At 43.2% G+C, this 27,447-nt stretch overlaps 1 protein-coding gene across 1 annotated transcript in view; it reads left to right on the forward strand.

Annotated features, from left to right (window-relative positions):
- The window catches only part of JAK2 (Janus kinase 2), a 338,166-nt gene that overhangs the window by 158,837 nt on the left and 151,882 nt on the right, over positions 1 to 27,447 (forward strand). The window contains exon 4 of the mRNA XM_077475037.1: positions 5,912 to 6,029. Within this exon, the coding sequence (XP_077331163.1) occupies positions 5,912 to 6,029 (118 nt within the window). The remainder of the gene's footprint in view (positions 1 to 5,911; positions 6,030 to 27,447) is intronic.

Below are 27,447 nucleotides of genomic sequence, written 5' to 3' on the forward strand. Positions count from 1 at the left end.
ACTTACCAGAAATTTCTGCAGTTTAAAATATAAAAAAAAAAAAATTTTTTTTTTTTCAATTGTGGCACTGCCATCCGGCTTAGCCACAGCACTACGAGTGTTCTGAAAGATTCTGGCACCTCCTTTAGCCTGGTTAAGGGTTCAAGGCATAACGGTCCTAGCCTATTAAAAGGATCTACTTTTAATAGATCATTCAGTCTCGGGTCTAAAACCAGAGTCTGATCTCAGCTGTAGATATCTGAAATCTCTAGGTTGGATTCTCAGCCTAGGAAGATTCTCCTTAAAACCACCAAGGAGGTTACTTGGGGGCTGGTTACAGATACCATACAGAAGAAGGTATTCTTACACCAGGCATGAATCAGTTCCATTGTAGGACTAATTCAACTTATGAGGATAAAGGAAAATTCCTTCATTCGGCTGCAGGAGATTTTTAGGGGAAATGGTGGCCTCCTTCAGGGCCGCCCCTTACGCGCAGTTTTATTCAAAGACTGCTTCAAGACACCATCCTGTCGGTCTGGAATAAAGAGGATTCAGGCCTTGTTTGTTTCCAATACGCTTGGCTCCCAACAAAGGTCAGAGCCTAAATTGGTGGTTATCCAGCAGGAGGGAAAATCTGTAAGGTGTTAACAACAGATGCCAGCCTTCTAGGCTGGGGAGCAGCCCTGGAAGAAGATTCTGTCCAGGTTAGAGGACCTTGCTTATCAACTTTGTTAGAAGTTTCAGGCAGTACATCTGGCCATAGAATCTTGGCGGTCAGATTATGGGACTGTCCTGACAGGATTCAGTCTTACAGAGTCACGGTGGTGGCTTACATCGATCACCAGGGGAGACACGAGAAGTCGTGCAGCCCAAAAAGAGGTGAATAATGTTCTAGCTTTGGCAGAACACAACACTCCTTGCCTATCGGCAATTGTAATGTTTCAGACGCACTACTTGAGACGCCAACAATTATTTCTGGGAGAATGATCTCTTCACCCCGACATCTTCCTAGCAATATGTCAGATGGGGTACTCCGGACATGAACCTAAGATTCCAGATTCATTAATAAGGTTAACAACTTTATGTCAAACAAGGGGTCCGCTAGCAGGCGGAATAGACACATTAGTCTTCCCAGGGGATCAGTTCTCACTCATCTATGCATTTCCTCCAGCTCCGCTACTTCCGCGCCTTCTCTCCAGGATTAAGCAGGAACAGAAGGAGGTGATTCTGGTGGCCCCAGCCGGGTCTCAGAAGATCTTAATTTATCAAGATCATAAAGAGGGCAGTAGAAGTTCTTTGGACTCTGCCATTATAGCCAGACCTTCTTGCGCAAGGTCCAGTATTTCATCCTACTTTACGGACAAGGAGTTTAACAGGTTTGACTGTTGAATCTCGCTCTATAAAAGATCGTGGGTGATCTCCTTCAGTAGTGTCTACTTTGACTAATGCCAGGAAGCCGGCTTCCAGAATCACTTACTATAGAATCTGGAAGGCATAGGTTTCTTGGTTTGGATCCAGGGGTTGGCACCCCAGGAAGTTTGTCAATAGGCAGGATTCCTGCATATGGGATCTGAAATGAAGCTGGCCTTGACTTTTATCAAGAGCCAGATCCAGGCTGTGTCAATGTCTTTTCTTATGGCTCCTTGCTTCCCACTCTTGGTGAGTAGCTTATTCAGGGGGTAACACGGTTTATGCCCCTATCAAGGCACCTTTAAATCCTTAGGATTTAAAATGGGTCTTTTCAGCTTTGCTGAATCAGCCGTTTGAACCTTACGAGAAATTCTCTTGGTTCTTTGACAAGAAAGATAATCTTTTTTGCTTGCCATTTCTTCTGCTAGAAGAGTATTGGCACTAATGGCTGTCTTGGAAGAGCCATATTTCATCATGCATAAGGATGAGGTGGTTTGATGTCCTCATCTTGAATTCTTACCAAAAGTGGTAACAAGTTTTCATTTAAACCAAGATATTATTCTTCCTTCTTTCTCCCCAGAAGCCTTAATCCGAGGAAGAGAAAGCACTACAGTCTCTTGATGTAGTAAGAGCAATCAGAATTTATTTAAAGGCGACCGCTCAGGTTCGCAAAACGCAGGTTTTGTTTGTACTGCCAGAGGGTCCAAGATATGGACAGGCAGCGTCAAGATCCACTATTCTCCAAATGGGGTTTTCAAGTGATTGTTCAAGCTTCAGCTTAAAGAAGAAAATTCTTCCTTCTCATATTAAGAGCACACTCATCCAGGGAGATTATTGCCTCTTGGGTGGTGTATCATCAGGCCTCTATGGCTCAGATCTGTAAGGCCGCAATTTGGTCTTCGGTGCAGACGTTTATCCGATTTTATTAAATCGATATTAAAGGTCCTGAGGAGATTGCCTTTGGGCACAGCATAGACTGCAGGCTGCAGTAGGAGTCCTCTGGCCTCCTCTTTCCTTGATTCTGTCTCCCCTCCCCCCCCCCCCTTCAGTTGCCATTGCTATGGGACATCCCACACATTACTATGGCTCTGTCCCCCCTCATGTAAGAAAAGAAAATAGGATTTTTAAAACGGCTTACCTGTAAAATCCTTTTCTTTGATGTACATCAGGGGACGCAGAGGTCCCTCCCTCCTTCTTATACACTTTGATTGCTTGGCTACAAAACTGAGGACTCCCAGTAATGGGAGGGGTTATATGGGGGAAGTTCACGCCTTAAGGGACTTGCCAGTGTCCAGCACCTGATACGCCGATATAACCCACACGGTTATTACTATGGCTCTGTGTCCTCTGATGTACATCAAAGAAAATGATTGATTTTACAGGTAAGCTGTTTTAAAAATCCTATTTTTTTTCATGCTTGCCTGTAAAATCCTTTTTTTGGAGTACATTAAGGGACACAGGTCTTTCCCATCTTTTGGGATATTCATTGCTTTGCTATAAAACTGAGGCCCTTCCTGTGTATGAGGGGTTATATAGAGGAGGAGCTCCTGTTTGAGTATCTGCCAGTGTCCATCCACCAGTATGTGGCATATAACCCATATAGTCATTATTATGGTTGCACTGTGTCCTGTGATGTACTCCAAGAAAAGGTTTTTCCAGGTAAGTATGATGAAAAAAATCATTTTTTTTGCCTGAAAATGACTTGTAACCCCCAAAAATTATATATTTTCGCAGACACACTAAGGCATAAAATTGTGATTTTGTATGTCACACGGTATTTGCACAGCAGTTTTTCAAAGGCAATATACTTTAATGAACTATAAAAAATAAAAAAATACACAATATTTTTACAAATACATTTTCTTGTAAAATATGAAGGATGTTACGCTGAGTAAATAGATACCCAACACGTATCTAAAAATCTCCATAGGTGACACTTAAAAAATATTTAACAGGTTACCCTTTTAGAGTTGCAGAGGAAGTCTAGGGTTAGAATTATTGCTCTTGCTCCAACATTTACAGCGATGCCTCACGTGTGGTGCAAACACTGTTGTTTACGTGTGTGTGTCTTCCATATGCATTCGCTTCTCCACGCGGGCACAAAGGAAGTGCTTTCGATTTATCTTTGTTTGTTTGTTTTTTTTTGTTTTTTTTTTTTACTTTTACACTGTCCCTTTATTCATGTTTTAATCACTTTTATAACTATTTCAAGGGAAGTAAACATCCCTTGTAATAGAAATACGGATGACAGGTCCTCTTTATGGAGAGATCTAGGGTAAAAAAACAAAACAAAACAGATTTCTCCTTTTAAAAGCAAAAGATCAAAAAAAGTGTTTACCTCCAGAAGTCATGACGCCACTCTGGTCCTCAAAGACCATAGAGGCAATCAAAGACAATCTAGTCTTTTATTGTCCTTGGTGACCATCCGGCCGCACCATCTAATTGTTTCTTGGGCGCAAGAAAAACACTGGTGAGCTGCGAGAGAGGGGGTCATCCCCTCCTCCCGCTACTGAAAGTGTTCCAACGGCTCATGAGCCACTCAGACCGCTTTAATGAGAACACCAGCAGCTGGCTAAAAAAAAAATATTGGGATTATGGCTGATGGTCTTGAAGTAGATTTATTTAAAGTGGTTGTTAACCCACTTTGCCAACTTTACACAATCCTCCTCCTTCCCTAATGACAGCCGCTCCTGTCTGTGTGTTTTATATAAAAAAAAAAAAAATGCATTATTTACCATATTTTGCAGCAGTTTCCTGTGATCACGTGACCAGCCGTCTCTCTCCTCTGCCCGACTAAAAGATGCAGTGGGAGTGGCCGAGATTCCCCCCCGCTGACAGCCAGGACATGAGGAGGAGAGAGCCGGTGGGTCATGTGATCGAGGGGAGCCGGCTCTTAAATTCAGTAAAGGAGGCTTTTTTTTTTATAAAACGCGCAGACAGGATCAGCCGTCACTTTGAAAGGATAAGGATTGTGTAAGATTTTAAGTGTTATGAGAGCAGCAGGAGTTGTGGGGGCAGGCACTGTCACAATATCTGGGATGGAGGGGGAAGAGAGCACAGAGGAGGACAGGAAGGCTGTACATGACAGAGGCAGATAAACTGACGTAAACGGTCTGTTTACAAAAGGGAGGGTAGAAACTGGCAGGATCACAGTTATTATGGGTGTTGCAGGGGGCCAAATGACGTAGCACAAGCACTGTGCTGTATAAAATGCTTTAAAGGAGCAGGATCAATTTTTTGGGGGGGTTAAAGAGGGATTCCACCAAAAAAAAAAATATTAAAAGCCAGCAGCTATAAATACTACAGCTGCTGACTTTTAATAAATGGACACTCACCTGTCCCGGGTTCCAGCGATACCGGCAGCCGAGGCCGATCGATCGCTCGGCCCTCGGCTGCTGCCGCCACCATTCTAGGGAATCAGGAAGTGAAGCGAATCGGCTTCACTTCCCGCTTCCCTACTGCGCATGCGCGAGTCGCGTCGCTCAATACGAAATCTCCGCGCTGTCACTGGGACCCGTGTGTGTCCCAGCAGACAGCGCGGCAGGGCAGGAAATGGCGTAGACTCCCACGTGAGTCTTTGCCCGGAAGTGGGTGTAAATACTTGTCTTTGACAGGTATCTCCACCCCCCTCCCCCCTGAAAGGTGTCAATTGTGACACCGGAGGGGGGAGGGATCCGATCAGCGGAGGTTCCACTCTAGGGTGGAATCCCGCTTTAACAAACGCTTTAAGTGATCACATACACTCTGTTCTCAGGGGCATAAGGGATTCAGAGAGCTGGGGGAGGAGAAGCAATAGGACATTGACCTTCTCCTTGAATAGCTGTGCATGTATAATTATTTGAGAAAAGCAGGCGGAGTTCTCAGCACAGACAGAAAACTGACCACGCTGTGCTCTCCTGATTAGTGTGGTTCATTTTTAATTAGAAAGCCGAGGGACTGGCAGGAACATCAGGGATTTCACACAAAGTAAGAAATACAAAGAGAACAGGATACTTTATCATACAAGTACCTGGTACAGCAGGCACATATCAGGAATATGAAATGTTGGTTTGACATATTCATTATCATGGCGCATTCTCATTTGACCAGTAATTCACTGTAGATCACCAGTCACATTTACATTTAGAAGCTACATAGAAGAGTGATGGCAGTAAAGGGGACAAGTGGTCCATCAAGTCTGCCCCCCCCCCCCCTTTTTTTTCTTTGTATAAAGCTCTTTCCCAAACATGTTCAACAATGTTTACTAATTAATTCAGAGTAATGTTGTGGTAAGTGAATTGTTGGAATCTCTCACAATCCTGTGGTCTAGCTATATCTGTGATTTTCTACTGCAAATCATACAGTTATAGCTTAGTAAACTCACTGCTGAGAGGAGAGAAAAGATGCCATCTCAAAGCTATAACTTTTACTGATTTTTTTTTTTTGTGTTTACTTGTGGTAAGGGGGACTTTTTGTATTTAAAACAAAAAAACAAAAAAAAAAACAACTTAATGAGTGTATCCAAACCTTTTGATTTTTGCAGGTTTTATTTCCCGCAGTGGTACAGCAATGGAAACAGCAGAGCTTTTCGCTATGGGGTTGCAAGGGGGTCTGAAAGCCCAATTTTAGACGACTTTGTCATGTCTTATTTGTTTGCTCAGGTAAGAGTGCAGCCTTTGCGTTTTCCATACATTACCCATGTACTTACTGAAAGAATGCTTTTTGCATTTTTTTTTTTTTACTGTTCTCACTTGATTTTGTGTATCTTAGCATTTTGTTATCAGTAAGCATCATTGTTAATAAACGTGGCCTAATTTAGTTTCATGAACTGTAAGAATCATTGACTAATTATAGAGCATAAACAGGTTTGACAGCTGGTATTTTCATGATTTAGGTATCTTTGTCATGATCAGCCCTGGTTACTTGTCTGTGATGAATGAAGGAGTCCATACTGTGCATATACACTTATACATTTTTTTTTTTTTATGGCTGTGCTTCAACATTCTGTTGCATCACAAAGCAGTGTTTTTGTGCTTCTGCTTCCTGTAGAAGCTCAGATTTGCCACTCCCTGAAAATATGTGCAATAATATAGTACCATATTTTTCGCTCCCTAAGACGCACCTGACCATAAGACGCACCTAGGTTTTAGAGGAGGAAAACAAGAAAAAAATATTCTGAAACAAATAGTGTACTAAAATATTTACCAGTGCCCATGAAATGCAGCCTGACCATTGCCATGAACGCAGCCTAGCCCGACCATTGCCATGAACGCAGCCTAGCCCGACCATTGCCATGAACGCAGCCTAGCCCGACCATTGCCATGAACGCAGCCTAGCCCGACCATTGCCATGAACGCAGCCTAGCCCGACCATTGCCATGAACGCAGCCTAGCCCGACCATTGCCATGAACGCAGCCTAGCCCGACCATTGCCATGAACGCAGCCTAGCCCGACCATTGCCATGAACGCAGCCTAGCCCGACCATTGCCATGAACGCAGCCTAGCCCGACCATTGCCATATATGCAGCCTAGCACTCGTGGGGGCCTGAGATGTTATCCGGGACTAGCATTGCAACAGCGACAGGGAGCGGGTGCGGTGCCTGTCGTATATTCGCACCATAAGACGCAGAGACATTTTCCCCCATATTTTTGGGGGGGAAAAGTGTGTCTTGTGGTCTGAAAAATACAGTAACTGTTTGTTTATATTTTGTATTGTAGTGTAGTGTTGCTTTTTAACTACTTCAGCCCCGGAAGGATTTACCTTTTTGCAATATGAGAAATAGGAAGGAGGGAGCACCCACAATGCCATATCCGTAATGTATCAAGGGAAAACAAAGAAGATACCAAATAGGTATTAACTGGTCAGACTTTTAAGGCATGGAAGCAAATAGTAAAGTAGAAAAAAATATTTATTTTATTGAAAAATGCAATATCATAACAGTGTTCAAAACAATATAAAAATCATATAAAATTATATAATATGTACATTGAGGCCTTGTGCATCGTAGCTACGCGTTTCGACGTGATGGCTTCCTCAGGACAAGAAAAAGGTTCAAAGACGTAGCAAGAGAGAGCAACAATAAATCTCACTATCTGGTATCTTCTTTGTTTTCCCTTTTTGCGATATGGTACTGCATTGATTTAACTGACAGTTGCACAGTCATGCAACGCTGTACCCAAACAAAATCAATGCCTTTTTTTCTCCCACAAATAGAGCTTTCTTTTGGTGGTTTTTGATCACCTGTGTTTATTTTTTGCGCTATAAACAAAAAAAAGACTGTCCATTTTGAAAAAAATACAATATTTTTAACTTTTTTTGCTAATATAAATATCCAGGGGGCGTAGTTTCCACATGGGGCTGTGAAGATGTGATTTTAGTGAGCTCTGTTGACTTTTTCCTGCTCCATTAACGTCATATATTGCACCATACCGACACTATTCGTCATGGGTAAACGGAAGGGAAAGTCTTTGCCTACAAAAAAATGCTTCTTCTGGGTCGTTTAAAAGATTCCTGGCTACAGGACCCCCTCGAGGCAAATGGACTAGTGCGCTCTCAGCATGACGCTGGCTACACCTCTTGACACAGGCCTGTACCAAGACATCGTTCTCCAGCTATATCAATCGGCTTTGACCGGGAAGGGACATCTAACCGCTCTGAATTGGCAGCCTTGGTCTCCCTGCTAAATCAGAGCTGGCCAATGCTACACAGCCTAGAAAGGGCAATTAAGAAAGAAGAGTTGGCTGTTTGGTTGGATCATTCACAAGTGCTAATCAGCGGCCATTCTAGAACTTCAGGCCAGCACCAGCAGTCTAACCATTGCCCACAGAATGGTCCTCTATAGGATAGCGGATCAAGAATTCGGGGTCTTCCAGAACCAACCAGAGATGATAAAGTCCCTGACTCAATCCGTGGGATTTTTAACAGCCTTCTTGTTAACTTAGCGGATCACCCAGTGAAGCTGGACCGTGTGCGCCGTGCTCTTTGTCCTCATAGCCTGTCCTCCGAGACCCCACGAGATGTCATGTACATGGTTCATTATTTTGAGGAGAAAGGGCTAATTATGAGGAAGGGCAGGAAGACTGCCACGCTAGAGTTTGACGGGGTTACATTATCTTTCTTTTTTGACCTTGTCAAAGAAACTCTGGATCATTAGTGGGCATTAAAACCCCTTACCAACAAGCTGCACGCTAACATCATCAACTACAGGTGGGGATTCCCAGCTTGGCTCATCGCTAATAGAGATGGCAATGTTGCCACCCTCCGTTTTCCAGAGGATCTGGAGAAATGCTGCCTGGATCTCAATATCAATCCACCAGAGCTCCCGGCGTAGCAGAAAAATATTCAGATTCTGTCTTTCTCGCCAGAAGTACAATGACAGGTTTCTCGAAAGCGACGTTTGACCATGCCAGGCTCTACTCCACAACTGGAGTGACTTTATTTCTGCCACTTAGGTAATTGCTGGGCCTGCACTTTGTCATTATGGTTTCTTACCTTCTTCGTTTTGTTGTCTGCTTGGGGGTTGCCTGTATGATTACTTAGATCTACTGATTGGATTCATAACTTCATATATGTTTGTCCCTGTTCTTCCCCTTGGTGTTACCCTAGATGCTCCATTGTAAACGTCAAGTTGGTATGTTAATATATATATTTTTATTTTATGTCATTTTTGTATATCTTGTACAGTGTACAGAGCAATTAGATGGTGATCATCTATTTTATGGATCTACTCTCCAGAGCTACAACCCCCCCCCCCCCCCCCCCATTACATGACACCACTTGGCTCCTGCGCACCGTGACGCTTTCCTTCATTGAGTGTCGTGTGTTGGTGTACGGAGCCATGCTGATCCACTGTATCTGAACTGCAAGACTTTGCGTGCATTCTCACGTTTTTTGTACACAACATGTACGATTCTCCAGTTATACTTTCCTTATTTCCTTCTTTCTTCCCTTTCTCCCCCTGTGCCTCTTTTTCTGTACCTTTTCCCTCTGTTCTCCCCATCTCACCAGTGGACGCTAAGAATGTTTGAGGTTTGGGAGATTCTTTTGTGAATCCAATGGCTACCGTTAATCTGATTGACTTTAATGTTAGTGGTTTACACGGTCCTGGAAAAAGACTGTTTATTTAGAGAACTTAACCGTCTACATGGAGACAATCTTTTTACAGGAAACTCACCTGACCCACACTACTTCCGTAAAGCTTTTTTCATGAAGTTACCCAATATGATACTACAGTCTTTCCGATGTGAGTGAAACAAAAGGTGTTGCCATTGGATTCCGTAGAGGAACCTCTTTCTCATATGAAAATGCATTGGTAGATATATATTTCTGAAGGGCAGTCTGGATAATTTACTGTGTATGCTGGCAAATATATACAGTGCTTTGCGAAAGTATTCGGCCCCCATGAACTTTTCAACCTTTTGCCACATTTCAGGCTTCAAAGATATAAAAATTTTATTTTTTTGTGAAGAATCACCAACAAGTGGGACACAATTGTGAAGTGGAACGAAATCTATTGGATTTTTGAAACTTTTTTAACTAATAAAAAAATGAAAAGTGGGGCGTGCAAAATTATTCGGCCCCCTTGTGTTAATACTTTGTAGAGCCACCTTTTGCTGCGATTACAGCTGCAAGTCGCTTGGGCTATATCTCTATCAGTTTTGCACATCGAGAGACTGAAATTCTTGCACATTCTTCCTTGCAAAACAGCTCGAGCTCAGTGAGGTTGGATGGAGAGCGTTTGTGAACAGCAGTTTTCAGCTCTTTCCACAGATTCTCGATTGGATTCAGGTCTGGACTTTGACTTGGCCATTCTAACACCTGGATAAGTTTATTTGTGAACCATTCCTTTGTAGATTTTGCTGTATGTTTGGGATCATTATCTTGTTGGAAGATAAATCTCCGTCCCAGTTTCAGGTCTTTTGCAGACTCCAACAGGTTTTCATCCAGAATAGTCCTGTATTTGGCTGCATCCATCTTCCCCTCAATTTTAACCATCTTCCCTGTCCCTGCTGAAGAAAAGCAGGCCCAAACCATGATGCTTCCACCACCATGTTTGACAGTGGGGATGATGTGTTGAGGGTGATGAGCTGTGTTGCTTTTATGCCAAACATATCATTTTGCATTGTGGGCAAAAAGTTCGATTTTGGTTTCATCTGACCAGAGCACCTTCTTCCACATGTTTAGCGTGTCTCCCAGGTGGCTTGTGGCAAATTTTAGACGACACTTTTTATGGATATCTTTGAGAAATGGCTTTCTTCTTGCCACTCTTCCATAAAGGCCAGATTTGTGCAGTGTACGACTGATTGTTGTCCTATGGAGAGACTCTCCCACCTCAGCTGCAGTTCTCTGCAGTTCATCCAGAGTGATCATGGGCCTCTTGGCTGCATCTCTGATCAGTCTTCTCCTTGTCTGAGCTGAAAGTTTAGAGGGACGGCCAGGTCTTGGTAGATTTGCAGTGGTCTGATACTCCTTCCATTTCAAAATGATCGCTTGCACGGTGCTCCTTGGGATGTTTAAAGCTTGGGAAATCTTTTTGTATCCAAATCCGGCTTTATACTTCTCCACAACAGTATTACGGACCTGCCTGGTGTGTTCCTTGGTCTTCATGATAGTCTCAGGGTTCTGTTGAAAGCGCAGAGAGCATCACAGAGCAGGTGCATTTATACAGAGACTTGATTACACACAGGTGGATTCTATTTATCACCATCAGTCATTTAGGACAACATTGGATCATTCAGAGATCCTCGCTGAACTTCTGGCGTGAGTTTGCTGCACTGAAAGTAAAGGGGCCAAATAATTTAGGGTAGGGTTCATATCATCCACTATTTTTAAATTGAAAGATTTGAAAGGGTGTGTTATTCTTGCAAGGAATTTCAATTCCCTTCTTGAACCTAAAATCGACACATCCCAGGGCACGTCAGTCTCTCTTATAAACATCTAGCTTTCACCCGTAAATTACTCCATGACGGACAGCTCATGGATACATGACAAGTGATGCACCCGAGGGAAAGGGATTACTCACATTATTCCTGCCTTCATTGTTCATATTCGAGGATCGATGACATATTTATTGATCACCGCCACTTTGGTCTTTCTCATCATTCTACGTTGAAACCTCAACTATTTCACACCATGCTGTGATAGGTTTCTGTTTAAAATTCCCCTCTCTCCCTCTTAAAGCCACTAGTTGGAAACTAAACAAATCCCTTCTTTCTGATGAAGTGCATAAAAAAGCAGATTTGAGACATTCTCTCCCTTCAAAGAGAATGTGGACCCGGAGATTTCACCCATAAGGCTCCCAGAGCACATCATAAGCTTATTGAATTGGACGCAAGGAGAAAGAGGGAACAGGCTCATCTCCAGTCTGTTACTCCAAGAAATTATTGCTTTAGAGAAGAATCATAAAACCCAAGAATCCCTGATACTATTTCCTTCCCGGACTTTAACCACAGGGCGCTACAGGGAGAGGGTACGCATGTTATTTAATGATACCAGGCAGGGATGCCCACTTTCCCCAATTTTGTTTGTCCTTTCCTTGGAGCCCTTCCTTTCAACAATACGTCATAATACAAACCTACGTGGAATCAGGGTAGGGGCCTATGAACACAAATATGCAGCTTATGCCGATAATATATTTTATGTTCAACAGCCCAGTGTTGCCCTACCTAATCTCATGTTGGCATTTAAGACCTTTGGATCCATCTCCAACTTTAAAATGATTTTTTCTTTAATTGTACATCATGGGACACAAAGCCATAGTAATTACTATGTGGGTTATAGGCCACTTTCGGGTGCTGGACTCTGGCACGCCCTAAAAAGGAAGTTGCCCCCCTATATAACCCCTTCCATACCAGGAGTACCTACGTTTTTTCGCCAGTGTCTAAGGTGTTGGTCACGAGTAAAGACGTGCTGTGCTGCACTCCACTGGAGCAATCCTTGCTGGGGCTAGCTATGCAACTGGACCCATTCAAAGTGTCTTTTCAGGCCAAATTCAATGATACCCGGGCCTCTTGTCCGAAGAAAGCAATAAAGAATCCTTTGATTTAGCTTTGCATGAGGCTGTTGGGAAAGATGGTGGCTTCAATCTAGGCCGTTCTTATGCTCTGTTTCATTCGAGGCTGCTGCAAAACAGTATCCTATTGGCTTGGAACAAGAAGGTCCAATCTTTAGATTTCCCAAGGTGTCTGACTCCAAAGGTGCGCCGGAGCCTCAGTTTGTGGTTGATAACCAAAAATCTGCATAAGGGAAAATCCTTCCTACCAGTTACCTGGAAAGTAGTAACAACATACGCCAATCTTTTTTAGGTTGGGGAGCAATCCTGGAAGAGGCAACTGTCCAAGAAAAGTGGTCCAGCTCAGAAATGACCTTGCCCATGAACATTCTAGAGATATGGGCAGAGAGCTTGGCCCTGAGGGCCTGGATGTTTCATTTACGGAGCTGTCCTGTCAGGATCCAATCCAACAATGTCACAGCAGTGGCCTATACCAAACACCAAGGGGGTACAAAAAGTTGTGCGGCCCAGAGAGGTGAATAGTATCCCATCTTGGGCAGAAAACAAGTTACCTTGCCTATCAGCAGTTTTTCATTCTAGGAATAGAAAATTGGCAGGCAGTCTATTTGAGTCGCCAGCAGTTGTTCCCAGGAGAATGGTTCTTTCACCCCAATATGTTTCTGACAATATGTCAAAGATAGGGGATCCCAGACATAGATCAGTTTGCGTCCAGGTTCAACAAAGAGATTGACAGCTTATGGAGTCTGGAAAGCGTATGTCTCCTGGTATAAAACCAGGGGTTGGCACCCCAGGACGTAGGTCATAAGTAGAATCCTTGACCTTCTACAGATGGGGTTAGAAATTAAGCTGGCCTTGAGTACTTTCAAAGGACAGGTCTCGGCCTTATCGGTATTACTTAAATGACCACTTGCTTCACATTCTCTGGTTCGCAGCTTTATTCAGGTGGTAACGCGGCTTAATCCTCCAGTTAGGTCACTCCTGAACCCTTGGGAACTGAATTTTAGTTCCATCGTCATTACAGAAACTGACTTTTTTTGAGCTGATATGACCTATTCCCTTTGTCCTTTTTGACAAGGAAACAGATTTTTCTGTTAACCATATCTTCTGAAAGAAGGATATCAGAGTTGGCTGCTCTTTCTTGTAAAGAGCCATATTATTATTATTCAAGGATAAGGTAGTATTGCGTCCTCATCCTAACTTTTTACCAAAGGTAGTATCAGGTTTTTTCTAAACCTGGATATTGTGACGTCAGTTCAGAACCGTTATCAGAAGATAATTCTTCCTACATTTTGCTCTAATCCGTCGGGTAAGAAGGAAGAAGAATTCCATACCTTGGATGTTGAGAGCAGTCCTAAATTACTTGGAAGCCACTAAAGACATTAGATGTGCGGATGCACTATTTTTTATTTTCAGGCAATAAAAAGGGAAAGCAAGCTTCCAGAGGAACCGTAGCAAGATGGTTAAGGATGGCTATTGCGGAAGCCTATTCCTTTGCAAGCCAGAAGAGTCCAGTAAGTATCCGGGCTCATTCCACAAGGGCTACAGCAGTGAGTTGGGCCGAGAAAGCTGGTGCCACCCCTGAGCAGATATGTAAGGCAGCTACTTGGACAAGTCTGATGACATTTGCCCACCATTACAGATTAGATCTCATGACGGCTGGGGATCAGGCTTTTGGAAGGAAAGTCTTACAGGCTGTTGTCCTGCCCTGAATGGAGTAAGTCTCAGTAATCCTCTCGGGTGCTGTCCTGAAAGTCGTTTTGGAAACTTTCAAGTTAGACTTACCGGTAACTTGCTTTCCAATAGACTTTCAGGACAGCGTTAATCCGCCCTGTTTATACTATTGCTGTATTACTATGATATAACTGTCACTTGTGTGTTGCAGCTGGGGTTGGAGAGTCTCTACAAACAACTGAGGAGGCTGCGTGGAGGCTTTCCTTTTAAAGTCCTGATGGAGGAGGTGTTTCCTTTGTGAGGAAGAGCCATGATCTCTCGGGTGCTGAAAGTCTATTGGAAAACAAGTTACTGGTAATGCTGCGTACACACGATCGGACTATCCTTCAGACTTAGTACGGTGGACCTAGTCCGGCAGACAACCCGCCAGACTTTGCAGCAGAGGTTCCGCTGGACTTTCCGAACAAGCGGACCTGCCCACACACGACCGGACTTGTCCGGCGGACAAACCGCCGGACTATGGCGGGAGTACGGACTTTTGAAATGAACGGACTTGCCCACACACGGAGAAATGCCTGTTCATTTTGAACGTGGCTCCAGGTAGACGGGACTAGCGCAGGAAGTCTATGTCGCCACCTCCATCGATGAGATTGACACCTCGCTGGCCCCATCCCCTGGTATGGACATAAAGGGGAAGCCCCTTATCTGAGCACGCAGCCCAGCTGGTCAGGAATTTGGTGGGGACGAGCGAGCGCCCCCCTCCTCCTGACCCATACCAGGCCACGTGCCCTCAACATGGGGGGGGCTTTGGGGAAGGGGGGCCCTGCGGCCCCCCAGCCCAAAGCACCTTGTCCCCATGTTGAGGACAAGGGCCTCTGCCCGACAACCCTGGCCATTGGTTGTCAGGGTCTGCGGGCAGGGGGCTTATCGGAATCCGGGAGGGGGCCCCCAGATATCGGCCCCCACCCTATGTGAATGAGTTTTGGGGTACCATGTACCCCTACCCATTCACCTGGTGAAAAAAAGTGTAAAGAAGAAAACACAACACATGTTTTTAAAATAATTTATTGGACAGCTCCGGTGGTCTTCCGTCTTGGGGGGTCTTTTCACTGGACTCCCCCGCTATCTTCTGCTAGCTCTTTTACTAGTGAAGGCGTTTCTTCTTAGTCGTCGCAGCCGCTGTCCGGGGGTCTTCTTCCGACTTCGGGGGTCTTGTCCCCCTCTTAAGGGGGTCTTGCCGGGCCTCCGCTATCTTCTTCCAGCTCTTTTACTAGTGGTGGCCCGGTCTTCTGTCGCCGCCGCCTTCTCGCTTTCTCTTATGATGTCACAGTCCCGGAGGAAGCTGGTCACCATGTGATATCACCTGGTGACCCCGCCCCTTGTCCCTATACAAGTCATCGCACAACGCATCCCTGTCATTGCGGCCAGAGAGTGCGTCGAGTCAACATCTCAAGGAAGAAGAAGAAAAGGCGGCGGCGACAGAAGACCGGGCCACCGCTAGTAAAAGAGTTATAAGAAGATAGCGGAGGAGTCCGGCGAGAAGACCCCCGGAGCTGTCCAATCAATTATTTTAAAAACATGTGTTGTGTTTTTTTTCTTTACACTTTTTTTCACCAGGTGAATGGGTAGGGGTACATGGTACCCCAATACTCATTAGTATCTGGGGACCCCTTATTAAAGGGAGCGTCCAGATTCCGATAAGCCACCCGCCTGCAGACCCCAACAACCAACTGCCAGGGTTGTCACCCCCCCAGAGCCCCCCTTCCCCAAAGCACCCCCCCCCCCCCTCATGTTGAGGGCACATGGCCTGGTACGGCTCAGGAGGGGGGGGGGGGGGCGCTCGCTCGTCCCCACCCCCTTTCCTGACCGGCCGGGCTGCGTGCTTGGATAAGGGTCTGATATGGACCCTGGGGGGGCCCTCACACCATTTTTTTTTACCAGGTGACGGGGCCAGCGAGGTGTCAATGGAGGCGGTGACATTGACTTCCTGCGCTAGTCCCGTCTACCTGGAGTCGCATTCAAAATGAACGGATTTTTCTCCGTGTGGGCAAGTCCGTTCATTTCAAAAGTCCCTACGGACTAGCACACAGATGGCCGGATTGTCAGTCTGGTGGACAATTTTGAGTCAAAACTACTTTCTAAGTCCGCCGGACTTTTGTGAAAAAAAAAAAGTCCGCCAGAGCCCACACACGGGCGGATTGTCCACCAGATAGTCTGATCGTGTGTACACGGCATAAGTCTAACTTGAAATTTTCCCTTTGGGGAAAATAGATCCTCAGTTCTGCACATTGCTCTCCCAGACACCTTCTCTTCTCCATCATGTCATCTCCTCCAATGGATTTCTTCCAATAACTTCTCTATTACAAGCTGCTACAGTTTCTCCTATGGGCCAGTGGGGATATCAACAAGTTTCTAAGTTTGTCAAAGTTACCGAAACCCCTGCGCACATTCGCAGAACTAACCCCAGTGAAAAGTATATTTGCCTGAGAGCACCCTCCACAGAAACGTATCTCTTTATTTTACCAAGCCATACTGTCTCTGAAACCCAAGTCGTCGTGGCCTACCTTTCTAATTGGGAAGAAAATCGGATAACCAACGCCCCGTTGTTGTTCAAGCTCATACTTCTCCCATCTCTTCTAAAATTGATCAAAATTAGATCAATTTCAAACTGCTGACCAGGTAGCACTATACACCTGCTGCTCTTCATATTTACCATATGGAAGATATTACCTACGAAGTTAGAGATCAGGTCTCTGTCTCACATAAGGTTTGGGCTTGCCAGTTGGCCTTTTAATTCTCTTTTGCTTATGCTGAGTAATATATAGGCAACGTACATCTGTCTGTTGATTTCTGTTTGAGGCAGGCTCTCCCCCTCCCATGCACAATTTAGTTCATATTATCCTCCTGTAAACTGAATATTTTTTTTCAATAAAAACTTATTGGAAAAAAAAAAAATATCCCGCCAAATAAAAGGGAAAATAAACAAATTTCTTCATTAGTTTAGACCAATATGTTTTTCTTCTACATATTTTTGGTAAAAAAATCGCAATAAGCTTATATTGATTGGTTTGCACAAATTTAGCGTCTACAAAATGTGGGATAGATTTATGGCATTTTTATTATTATTATTATTTTTTTTTTTTTTTTTTACTGGTGATGGCAGTGATCAGCCATTTTTAGCGGGACTGCGACATTGCAGTGGACAGATCGGACACTTTTGACACCTTTTCTTTGGGACCAGTGACATTTATACAGTGATCAGTGCTATAAAAATGCACTGATTACTGTATAAATGACACTGGCAGGGAAGGGGTTAAGTGTGTCCTGGGGGGGGGGGGGGGGGGGTGGACTGACTGGGAGTACAGAGAGATCACTGTTCCTAATCGCGAAGAACAAACTATCTCGCTGTACTCTCCTGACAGAACAGGGATCTGCCAATGTAAATGAAGCAGATCCCCATTCTGCCTCTCTGTGGAGCGATCGTGGGTGGCGGCAGACATCGCGGCCATGCGCATTGGCGCCACACGCGTGCCTACTGTATCTATTACACAAAGCACCATACGGGTACAGCGATTCTCACAAGAGAGCCAACCCCCATCACCAATCTCCATAAAGAACCTCTCACGTAGGCTCTAGACCATGTTATCAGCTGTGTCCAATCACGGCTGAGATCAATGTAAATGGGAGGAGCCGCTTATCGGCATTTCCTCCCGTGGATACCCACCCAGGACAACCAGTGATGCCCACAAAGGAACCCTGACAGGTATGCCACTCTAGACCACCAGGGATATGCCAATCAGTGCCCATTAATATTGCCTGCCAGTGCCATCAGTGATGTCTATCAGTGCCGCCCAGCAGTGCCTCCTATCAATGCCCGTCAGTGCCCATTGTCGGTGCCATCTCATCAGTGCTGCCTTATCAGTGCCCTTCAGTGAAGGAGAAAATGTATTTGTTTACAAAATTTTATAACAGAAACAAAAATGTTTTTTTTTTTTTCTTCAAAATTTTCGGTCTTTTTTATTTAGCAAAAAATAAAAACCACAGAGGTGATCAAACACCTCCAAAAGAAAGCTCTATTTGTGGGAAGAAGATTATAAATAAATTGAGTACAGTGTAGCATGACCATGCATTTGTCATTTTAAAAAGCGTCAGCGCTGAAAATTGGCTTTTGGCAGGAAGGGGGCTTGTTGTTCAGATATATCCTATTTCCTCTCTTGCTGCTTGTCGTCTTGGTTGTAGCCTACTGCTACGCTTGCCTGGTAATTTTTTGACATTCCCATTTTATATTAACGTATAGCATAAAATTGGTGTATGGTTTTACGGGATTGAAGATGAAGTACGTCATCAGCACACAGAGTTACTAGTCTTAAAGTGGTTGTAAAGGCAGAAGGTTTTTTATATTAATGCATTTGATTTTATGCATTAGAATAAAAAACATTCTGTGTGCAGCAGCCTCCCTAATACTTACCTAAGCCCCATCTTTATCAAGCGATGTCCATGAGTGTCTGGGTCATCTTGGGCTCTTCCTCCTGATTGGCTGAGACACAGCAGCGGCGCCATAGGCTCCCGCTGCTGTCAATCAAACACAGCCAATAAGGAGAGCGAGGGGGGCACTCAACATGAGGGAGGGGCCAGGAGCTCTAGCCAGGGACCCGAGAAGAGGATCCGGGCTGCCCCGTGCAAAACCATTTCATTGGGGAAAGTAGAACATGTTTGTTATTTTAATAGAAAAAAAACAAGAGCTTACAATCACTTTAAGCCATTTCATGTTTACTAGTAACTAATGTTTCAAAGCTGTCAGACAAAAGTGGTATCTGGCTTAGAGAGTAAATTTTGGCTCTAATAAATCTAAAGTGTGCCATCTTAAAAATTAAAAAACAACCCATAGGGTCTGCTAGTGCTGTTGGTGGTCTGGAAACCCTTGCATGCACCAAGACTTTAAAAATTTTTTCCAGTGCACATCCTAGACGCTCCAGTATGGCCTGTACAGAGACTGGGAAACTCCTGATCAACTATTTAAACCTTCAAAATGTTTTGCAGCCCAATATCCTCTATTAGGAATTGGGCTCCTCCCACTATTGTTTTGACAGTGTCTTAATAAAGCACTGCCCAATTACTGTAGAGGATGTTTAAGGATCCCAAAGATAAACATTTGTAAATTCTTTAAAACACCATATTTTTCTGGCAGGCCCTGCGTTGCAACCTGCAGTGGCTGTGATGTTAGTCTATCAAATATTAGAGGAATGGATTCAACTCGTAAAAAGACATCAAGTTTTAAATCATGCCAATCTTCATCATAGAGCACGTAGACTTCATTCAATCTACTTTACAGTGCTGCATAGACACGTTGGTGGATGTCTCCCATCTTATTTCCCATATAAGCTTCCTCTTGGTGAACATGCAGAGAACGCTTTAGTTGAAATGTTGGCCTGCGGACAGGGTGGCTTTGATTTTAAATCATTATTTAAATCACTAGTAAAAATGCTTGATTTAAATAAACTCAATTTAAATCATAATTTCATAATTTTTAAAGAGCAACTGTCATCTGTCCCGCAGCGGCTCCTCCTCTGACCCGCTGTTGACTCACCGACCGTCCCATTAAATTTAATAGGACGGCTGGTTATGCAGCAGGGATACAACAAGGTGAGTGACGCGGCGGGAGCAGGTGAGTGGATGCCCGCTAACAGGCGCTGCCATGATGGATCTGAAATGACCGGAGCTCCTTAAATTTAAGGACTTATTCTTGCTGAAAGTTAGAAACTTTAATATTTGTAAACAAAATGAAGGTTTACAATTTAGAATAATAAGCTGTCCGGTTAGTAAGACAGCGATATCAGAACCGATTCAATCATACAGTTTGTAGTGTACATAGATTTGCAAAACAATGGGATAAAGGTATATTCTGAACTCTGCTTTATCTCATGGCTGCTGTGAAATTGTGTGAATGCATCAATGCAGTGCATGCTATCTCCTCTTGCAGAGCTTGGGTTCATTGAATGTGTGTACCAAAAATGTAACTGTTGCAGAATATACAGCCTCATGCTACATATTCAAGCTCCATTTCATGCTGAATAAACTAAATTATTAATGTATGTTATATAGAAAACTATCTTTAGATTTTTACTCCAAAAGCATTTTATTCAAATAATTTTCATTAAAATTAAAAAAAAAAATCCAATTTAAATAAAATCAGATTTTAAATAGAAATCCGATTTAAATAAAAAGAAATCCGTTTTAAATAAAAAGAAATATGATTTTAAATAAAAAAAATCTATTTTTATTTGTTTTATTTTTTTTATCCACCTTATCAGACATGCAAATAGTGGCTTCTGTACATGCCTTTTGATCATCAACATCTCTTCTGTCCAAGAGTTGACTGACCTTTCGCTTATGCGTGCCATGAGGCTTATGAGGCAGCCACATTTGCCCAGTTCCACTCCAGGCCCATATAACTCAACAGTTTGTCTTCATTGGACAAATTGATTCATCCTCTGGACAAACCGATGTCGCCAAGTACCACCTCTGATCTCTTGGAGGATACTCACAATGGATGGCAGGCTGGGGAGAAGTCTAGATACCTTGTTGGTGCAGGAGACTTTACCACCAAAGAAGTCCTGTCTTCTGAACAACATTCTGGATCTCTGCCCACTGACAAAGAAATGTCCAGTCTATATTTTTAATGGTAGGTTTATTTTAACAATGAGAGACAGGATAACACAAATATCCAGAAAAACCCATTTCAAAAAAGTTCTAAATTGATTTGCATTTTAATGTGTAAAAAGTATTTGATCCCCTATCAATCAGCAAGATTTCTGATCCCCAGGTGTCTTCTATACAAGTAACGATCTGAGATTAGACGCACTCTCTTTAAGGAAGTGCGCTTAATCTCAGCTTGATACCTGTATAAAAGACACCTTTCCCCAGAAGCAATTAACCAATCAATCAGATTCCAATCTCTTCACCATGGCCAAGACAAAAGATCTGTCCAAGGATGTCGGAGACAAGATTGTAGACCTAAACAAGGCTGGAATAGGCTACAAGACCATCACCAAGCAGCTGGGTAAGAGGGTGACAACAGTTGCTGCGATTATTCGCAAATGGAAGAAACCCAAAATAACTAAAATACAATAACAAATAACAAAATAATACATCTCTCTCGGTCTGGGGCTCCATGAAAGATCTCACCTTGTGAAGTTTCAATGATCATGAGTGTTGAGGAATCGACCCCAGAACTGCATGGGAGAATCCTGTCCATGATCTCAAGGCAACTGGGACCATGGACACCAAGAGAACAATTGGTAAAACACTACGCCTTGAAGAACTGAAATCCTGCAGTGCCTGCAAGGTCCCCCTGCTCAAGAAAGCACATGTACAGGCCCGTCTAAAGTTTGCTAATGAACAACTGAATGATTCAGAGGAGAACTGGGTGAAAGTTTTATAGTCAGATAAGACCAAAATTGAGCTCTTTGGCATCAACTCAACTCATCGTGTTTGCAGGAGGAGAAATGTTGCCTATGACCCCAAGAACACCACACCCACCATCAAACATGGAGGTGGAAACCTTATGCTTTGGGGGTTGGGAATCTCCTTCCCTTAGACAGGGCTTTGAAAATGTATCGTGGCAATTTGTTTGACATACCTGACAAAATTACTTTACTTCTTTAGAGTCCTACTGGTCCCGATTCCACCACATATCCTATGAATACATCAGTGCAAAATCCTGAAATTTGTGTGGGGTTCTACCCGTCCCAGGATCAATAAGCAAATACTATATGCTCGCAGAATCAATGCACACCACCAAATGCCACTATGGGCCACTATAGACCAAGTGTACTCACACCCAACACCCATCTCCTCATTGCCCTGGCTCCCCTCCATACATTGCCCTCTCGTGATGGGGCCATGTCTGGCCCATTCCCTTTGCATATGGGACTCGGTCAAGTACTCGGCCGGCCTGATTTCTCCTCATCTACCCTTACTTCAATGTCTCGAGTGCCCATTGTACGAAAATCGAAAATCCCCAGCAGTTCTCCTGGTGGAAGACAAACGGTTTCACGGACATCCACTCTCTCTCTTTTTTTTTTTTTTTTAACCCCCTGTAGGATAATATCATTTGAGGCTCTGCACTCCTCTCACAATTTCCCGTTACGCGAACACTACAGCTACCTACAGATTCACCATTTTCTCCAGGGGCTTATAAAATTTTGACTGACCCCTTATACTTTGACCCACCTTTGAGAACTTCTGCAGAGCTAGACCCCAAACCCCGGGTTTAATATCGGTGATCATTTCCTCTATTACCTCTAAAAAAAAACACAGACATGGTCCTATCACCTTCAATGGGAAAGGGAACTTGGAATTATGGCTAGATCTGGAGGACTGGCAGGTCATGATATCTAAATGCTCAAAGAACGTCATTGGTTTAGAAAATGCCTTTAAGGTACTTTACAGGTGGTACTACTCACTCAGTTGCACCTAAGAATCTATCTGGCCACCGGGCATAGCCTTGGATGAGATGGTTACATGGATAGATACTCAGGACTATTTACAGTTAGGCCCCTGTTGAGACAAACTCTTCAAGTATTTGTTAAAAATGGGGCGCGGTCCTATGGGCATGCCTGAAACCTTAGTGTGTCCAACCACTTTCATGTTTCCAACGTACAACTGTTTTCAGCCTCTGTTATATTTTTATTGTTTTGTTTTTCTTTGATTTACTACCATACTTATTTTATTTATAAGATGCTAAATTTTATGTTACGTTTATTCATGATGCATTCTCTGTACTGTTAAACTGTGAAATTGCTATGGCTATCAATAAAACCTTTTGTAAAAGAAAATATGTGGAGAGAGCTAAAGGTTCGAGTCAACAAACCTCAGCCTCGATACCTTAATGACTTTGAGAGGATATGCAAAGAGGAGTGGCACAAAAGCCCTCCCGAGATGTGTGTAAACCTGGTGACCAACTCCAAGAAACGTCTGACTTCTGTGATTGCAAACAAGGGTTTTGCCGCCAAGTACTAATTCATTTTTTGCGAAGGGGTGAAATACTTATTTCACTCATCAAAATGCAAATCAATTTATAACTTTTTTGAAATCTGTTTTTCTGGATATTTGTGTTATTTTGTCCCAAAGGAGGAACAGGGTGCTGACATCACCGCGTTCTATGCCAGTCCCGGAACTAACGGGTGGTAGTCGAGAGCCAGCCAGCTCGTTTGTTTATATGCCTTTTTCTTATCCGGATTATGTGAGGTTTACATCTATGCATTATTTAAATAAATGATAAAGGTTTTTTTACGCTTTGCGAGGATCTCTTTTTTTTTTCTATATGGCTTTGCTCATCGCGGCATAACATCTCGTTGTTGGGGGGGGGGGGGGGAGTCTTCCTGTTTTCTATCTCAAAGTGTCCATCCTGATGGTTTATCTATGATATTTCTGGTCCCATCATAGGGATCTCAGGTTCTGGTAAGCGGCCAGAGTTGATATTGGTGGTGGCAACCTCTGCACTTTACAGCACTTTTCCAAAGGGTGTTTTGTTTGATCCTGCACTGGATTCCTTTTGATCCCTTTGCATGAGGACATTTTTGGGACATTTATATGGACTATTATTTTCTATTTCGCTTATATTAAGTGTGATCATCAAATTAAGTGCCACCTATGAATTTGTATTTATTTATATGATAATTTCATTAGTTTAATAATTTTCATTTATATTTATATATTTTTACTTATGAATTAATATTTATTCGAAAAAAATTTTTTTGCACTTTATGATAGGGTCAATATTAATACATTTTTTAATCACAAAATAAATTTTTGATCATAGCTTTACACTTACAAATATATTTTTTAGCACAGCTCCTTATAGTTGTTGAATGTGTGTGTGTGTGTGTGTGTGTGTGTGTGTGTATATATATATATATATATATATATATATATAAATTATAGAATTTGACAAATGTCAGTTTGACTCTGCTATTGTGAAAAAATTAAATCTGTACTGCTTATCTGGCCTGTCATTTTTCTTTAAATAAAAATCATATTTTTCAAAAAGTGCCACTAGCGTGGCAAGTTTTTTTTTAATTCACTGTTGAGAAGTGAGGTGAGATGAAAAGTGGCTTTCTAGATGTATAGATTGTTTATGGGGTTATTTTTGTCAAGCATTTGTACTAGATTAATTTTGTAAAACAAACACCTAAAAATATGAGAGATGACTTGCCAACCTTTTCAAATTAATTTGTGAGGCATTTAGGCATCCTGTTTGATCACTTAAAATTCAGTCCAGGGATTCAACCAAAAAATCTAAAATGTCTCTTTCTGTGAAACTCTTCTTAGGGTGTGGTTTGCCTTGTTTACTTTCAAGAATGGTTTCTTCCTTCTATATACAGTATTTATCTTGACAGGCTGAAATGGTAGCAGTCTCCTAAACAGTGTTTTTCCCCTATCAGTATACTACACACACTAAAGTACTGTAAGAAGTAAACACATGGCTCAATATTATGCTTTTAAAAGCAGAGTGGTGTTTTTTGACCTTAGAGCCCTTGTAACCAATATTAAGTTTTGCACTCCATTTTTTTTTCTCCCTGTGTACTTAGAGTAGTAATTTCTGGTTCTTTTTGGACTGTTTCTTATTTGTGCTGGCAAATACTCATTGGAAACATTCATGCATAGTTTTGTTGTAATCCAAAACAGTAAATATTTGACTTGGGCATTTATCGGTTGTTATGAGAGCCCATTGTACCTTGGTAAGATTAGCGTCAACTATTACATGTAGTTTATTTGAAAGTACTGACTTTATATACATGTGTTTGAGCAGTTTCCTTGTTGCTTACTGTATTGACATGTTAAATGGGGCCACATACACAAGATGCCAGTGTTCATGCTGCTATAGGGAAAGAACACGTTTCAAGACTAAGCCTGCGATCACACCGGGTACGATTTGAAAGTAGTGTGATTTGAAGCCTGGCTTCAACTACTACTTCAGCACTATGTGAGATTTGTAACAATTTGATATGACTGTAGTTCTATAGTGAGAGAAAAGTTTAAGTAGCAAGTTTGTGAATCGCATGTCGTACCGGTGTGACCGGGGGCTAAATCTATCTTGAAAATATGTATGAGAACAAAGAATAGACCATATCCGTTTTCCTGATGGAAAGATTGAGGGTAGATGGTAACTGATGCTGTCTCGTATTATAAAAGCTATTAGGAACTCATTTATAATGGGAGTTTGCACTCACTTTTATCAGCACTCTTTGACAGAAAAAAACTTATCAGGGGTTTTAACTATGTCCTCTGTCCAAAAATAAAACAAAAAAGGTGTGGATTTAGATGCACTTTAAACACTTTAAAAAATAAGCAATTGGTAATAATGGGAAAACCTGGTTAGAGAGGTATACAAAAAGGCTTCTCTGGCTGACGAATGCAATAACATACACTCTGAAGTGGCTCTCTAATTAGGCAAATAAGGCGGTCGCCTAAGGCCTTGCACTCACAAGGGCCTCGTGACCACCTAATTGAAGATAACATTGCCGCTGTGGCATTAAGCTCCAGCCAGCAGCGGGTTAACATTGCCTGTGAGCTCCACAGGCAGGCAGTGGAGAGAGGGGACAGCATTTGGCTGTGTCTTGGGGAGGAGGCGGGGCCAGTGCAGTGTTGTCCGGAGGAGGAGATTCCAGCAGCTGGAGCACAATCCCAGCTGCTCAGGAGATTCAGATCACACCAAAACCACCCCCCCCCCCCAGACGTTACTCCCCCATCACTGTAGTGCTCAGCAGAGTGGTCCCCGCACATGCAGGGGCAAGGAGGGGAAGAGGAAGGTACCACAGAGGAGGCCTCACAAGCACTGTATGGAGCTGATGGAGGGAAGGTAAGAGAATAAGTGTCCTGGCTGCCTCTCTCTGGTTCTGTCAATCAGTGCAGGGGGCAGGACTCCAGCTACAGGGAGAGGCACAGCTACCATGCTACAACACCTTTTTGTAGCCAGCGACCACCAACATGAGAGAGAGAGACAGTCCCCCCCCTCCATGTTCTTGCAGCATCTCTCAGCCACAGCCAGAGACTGGTCTTTATATCCACTCCCTGTCCCATCCCCTCCACTCCCTTCCTCTTGATCATGTGTCACTAACAGTAAGGACAGCTCAGTCCTGTGCCAGTGTCCCAGTGTGCCCACCCCTGACCTCTCCATTCACCCTGCCCTTACCCCCGCCTATGCAGGGCTCCACTGCGGGGGGGGGGGGGGCTGGGAGGTCCAGCCATGGTGGGCCAGGGGCTCTGTATTCCTGGGCTGGCACTGCCTGCAGATTGGCTTCTCCGCTGCTATCTCCTTCACTGGCACCAGCATCTGGATAGAGAGCGCTGACACCAGCACGAAGCTAGTGAGTGCTGACACCAGCACTTTAAAGCTCTTAATATACAGTATCTCACAAAAGTGAGTACACCCCTCACATTTTTGTAAATATTTTATTCTATCTTTCCATGTGACAACACTGAAGAAATGACGCTTTGCTATAATGTAAAGTAGTGAGTGTACAGCTTGTATAACAGTGTACATTTGCTGGCCCCTCAAAATAACTCAACACACAGCCATAATGTCTAAACCACTGGCAACAAAAGTGAGTACACCCCTAAGGGAAAATGTCCAAATTGGGCCCAATTAGCCATTTTCCCCTCCCCAGATTCATATGACTCAGTGTTACAAGGTCTCAGGTGTGAATGGGGAGCAGGTGTGTTAAATTTGGTGTTATCGCTCTCACGCTCTCATACTGGAGACTGGAAGTTCAACATAGCACCTCACGACAAAGAACTCTCTGAGGATCTGAAAAAATTTTTTGTTGCTCTACATAAAGATGCCCTAGGTAATAAGAAGATTGGCAAGAGCCTGAAACTGAGTTGCAGCATGGTGGCCAAGACCGTACAGTGGTTTAACAGGACAAGTTTCACTCAAAACATACCTTGCCATGGTCGACCAAAGAAGTTGCGTGCACATGTTCAGCGTCATATCCAGAAGTTCTCTTTGGGCAATAGATGTATGAGTGCTGCCAGCATTTCTGCAGAGGTAGAAGGGGTGGGGGTTAGCTTGTCAGTGCTCAGACCATACGTCCCACGGTGCATCAAATTGGTCTGCATGGCTGTCGTCCCAGAAGGAAGCCTCTTTTTTTTTTTTTTTATTTACTTTTTATTATATCAAAGATATCATATACAATACAAATACATATATATTCAACTTTAATCTCATTAAACTTTATCCTATTTACTCTTCTATTTTCATTTTATACCCATCTACCCACCCCTCCTCCCCATAATCTGTTGGCCTTTGTTGAATCTGTTTCCGTTTTATTCCGTTAGTGCCTGAATAAAATGATCTGTCTTTTTGAATGAACTCCATTTTTTCCATATTGCC

Source organism: Lithobates pipiens, unplaced genomic scaffold (genome assembly GCF_037356315.1).
Source record: "Lithobates pipiens isolate NorthernLeopardFrog02 unplaced genomic scaffold, aLitPip1_a1.2 Scaffold_13, whole genome shotgun sequence".
NCBI classification, from domain to species: Eukaryota; Metazoa; Chordata; class Amphibia; order Anura; family Ranidae; genus Lithobates; species Lithobates pipiens.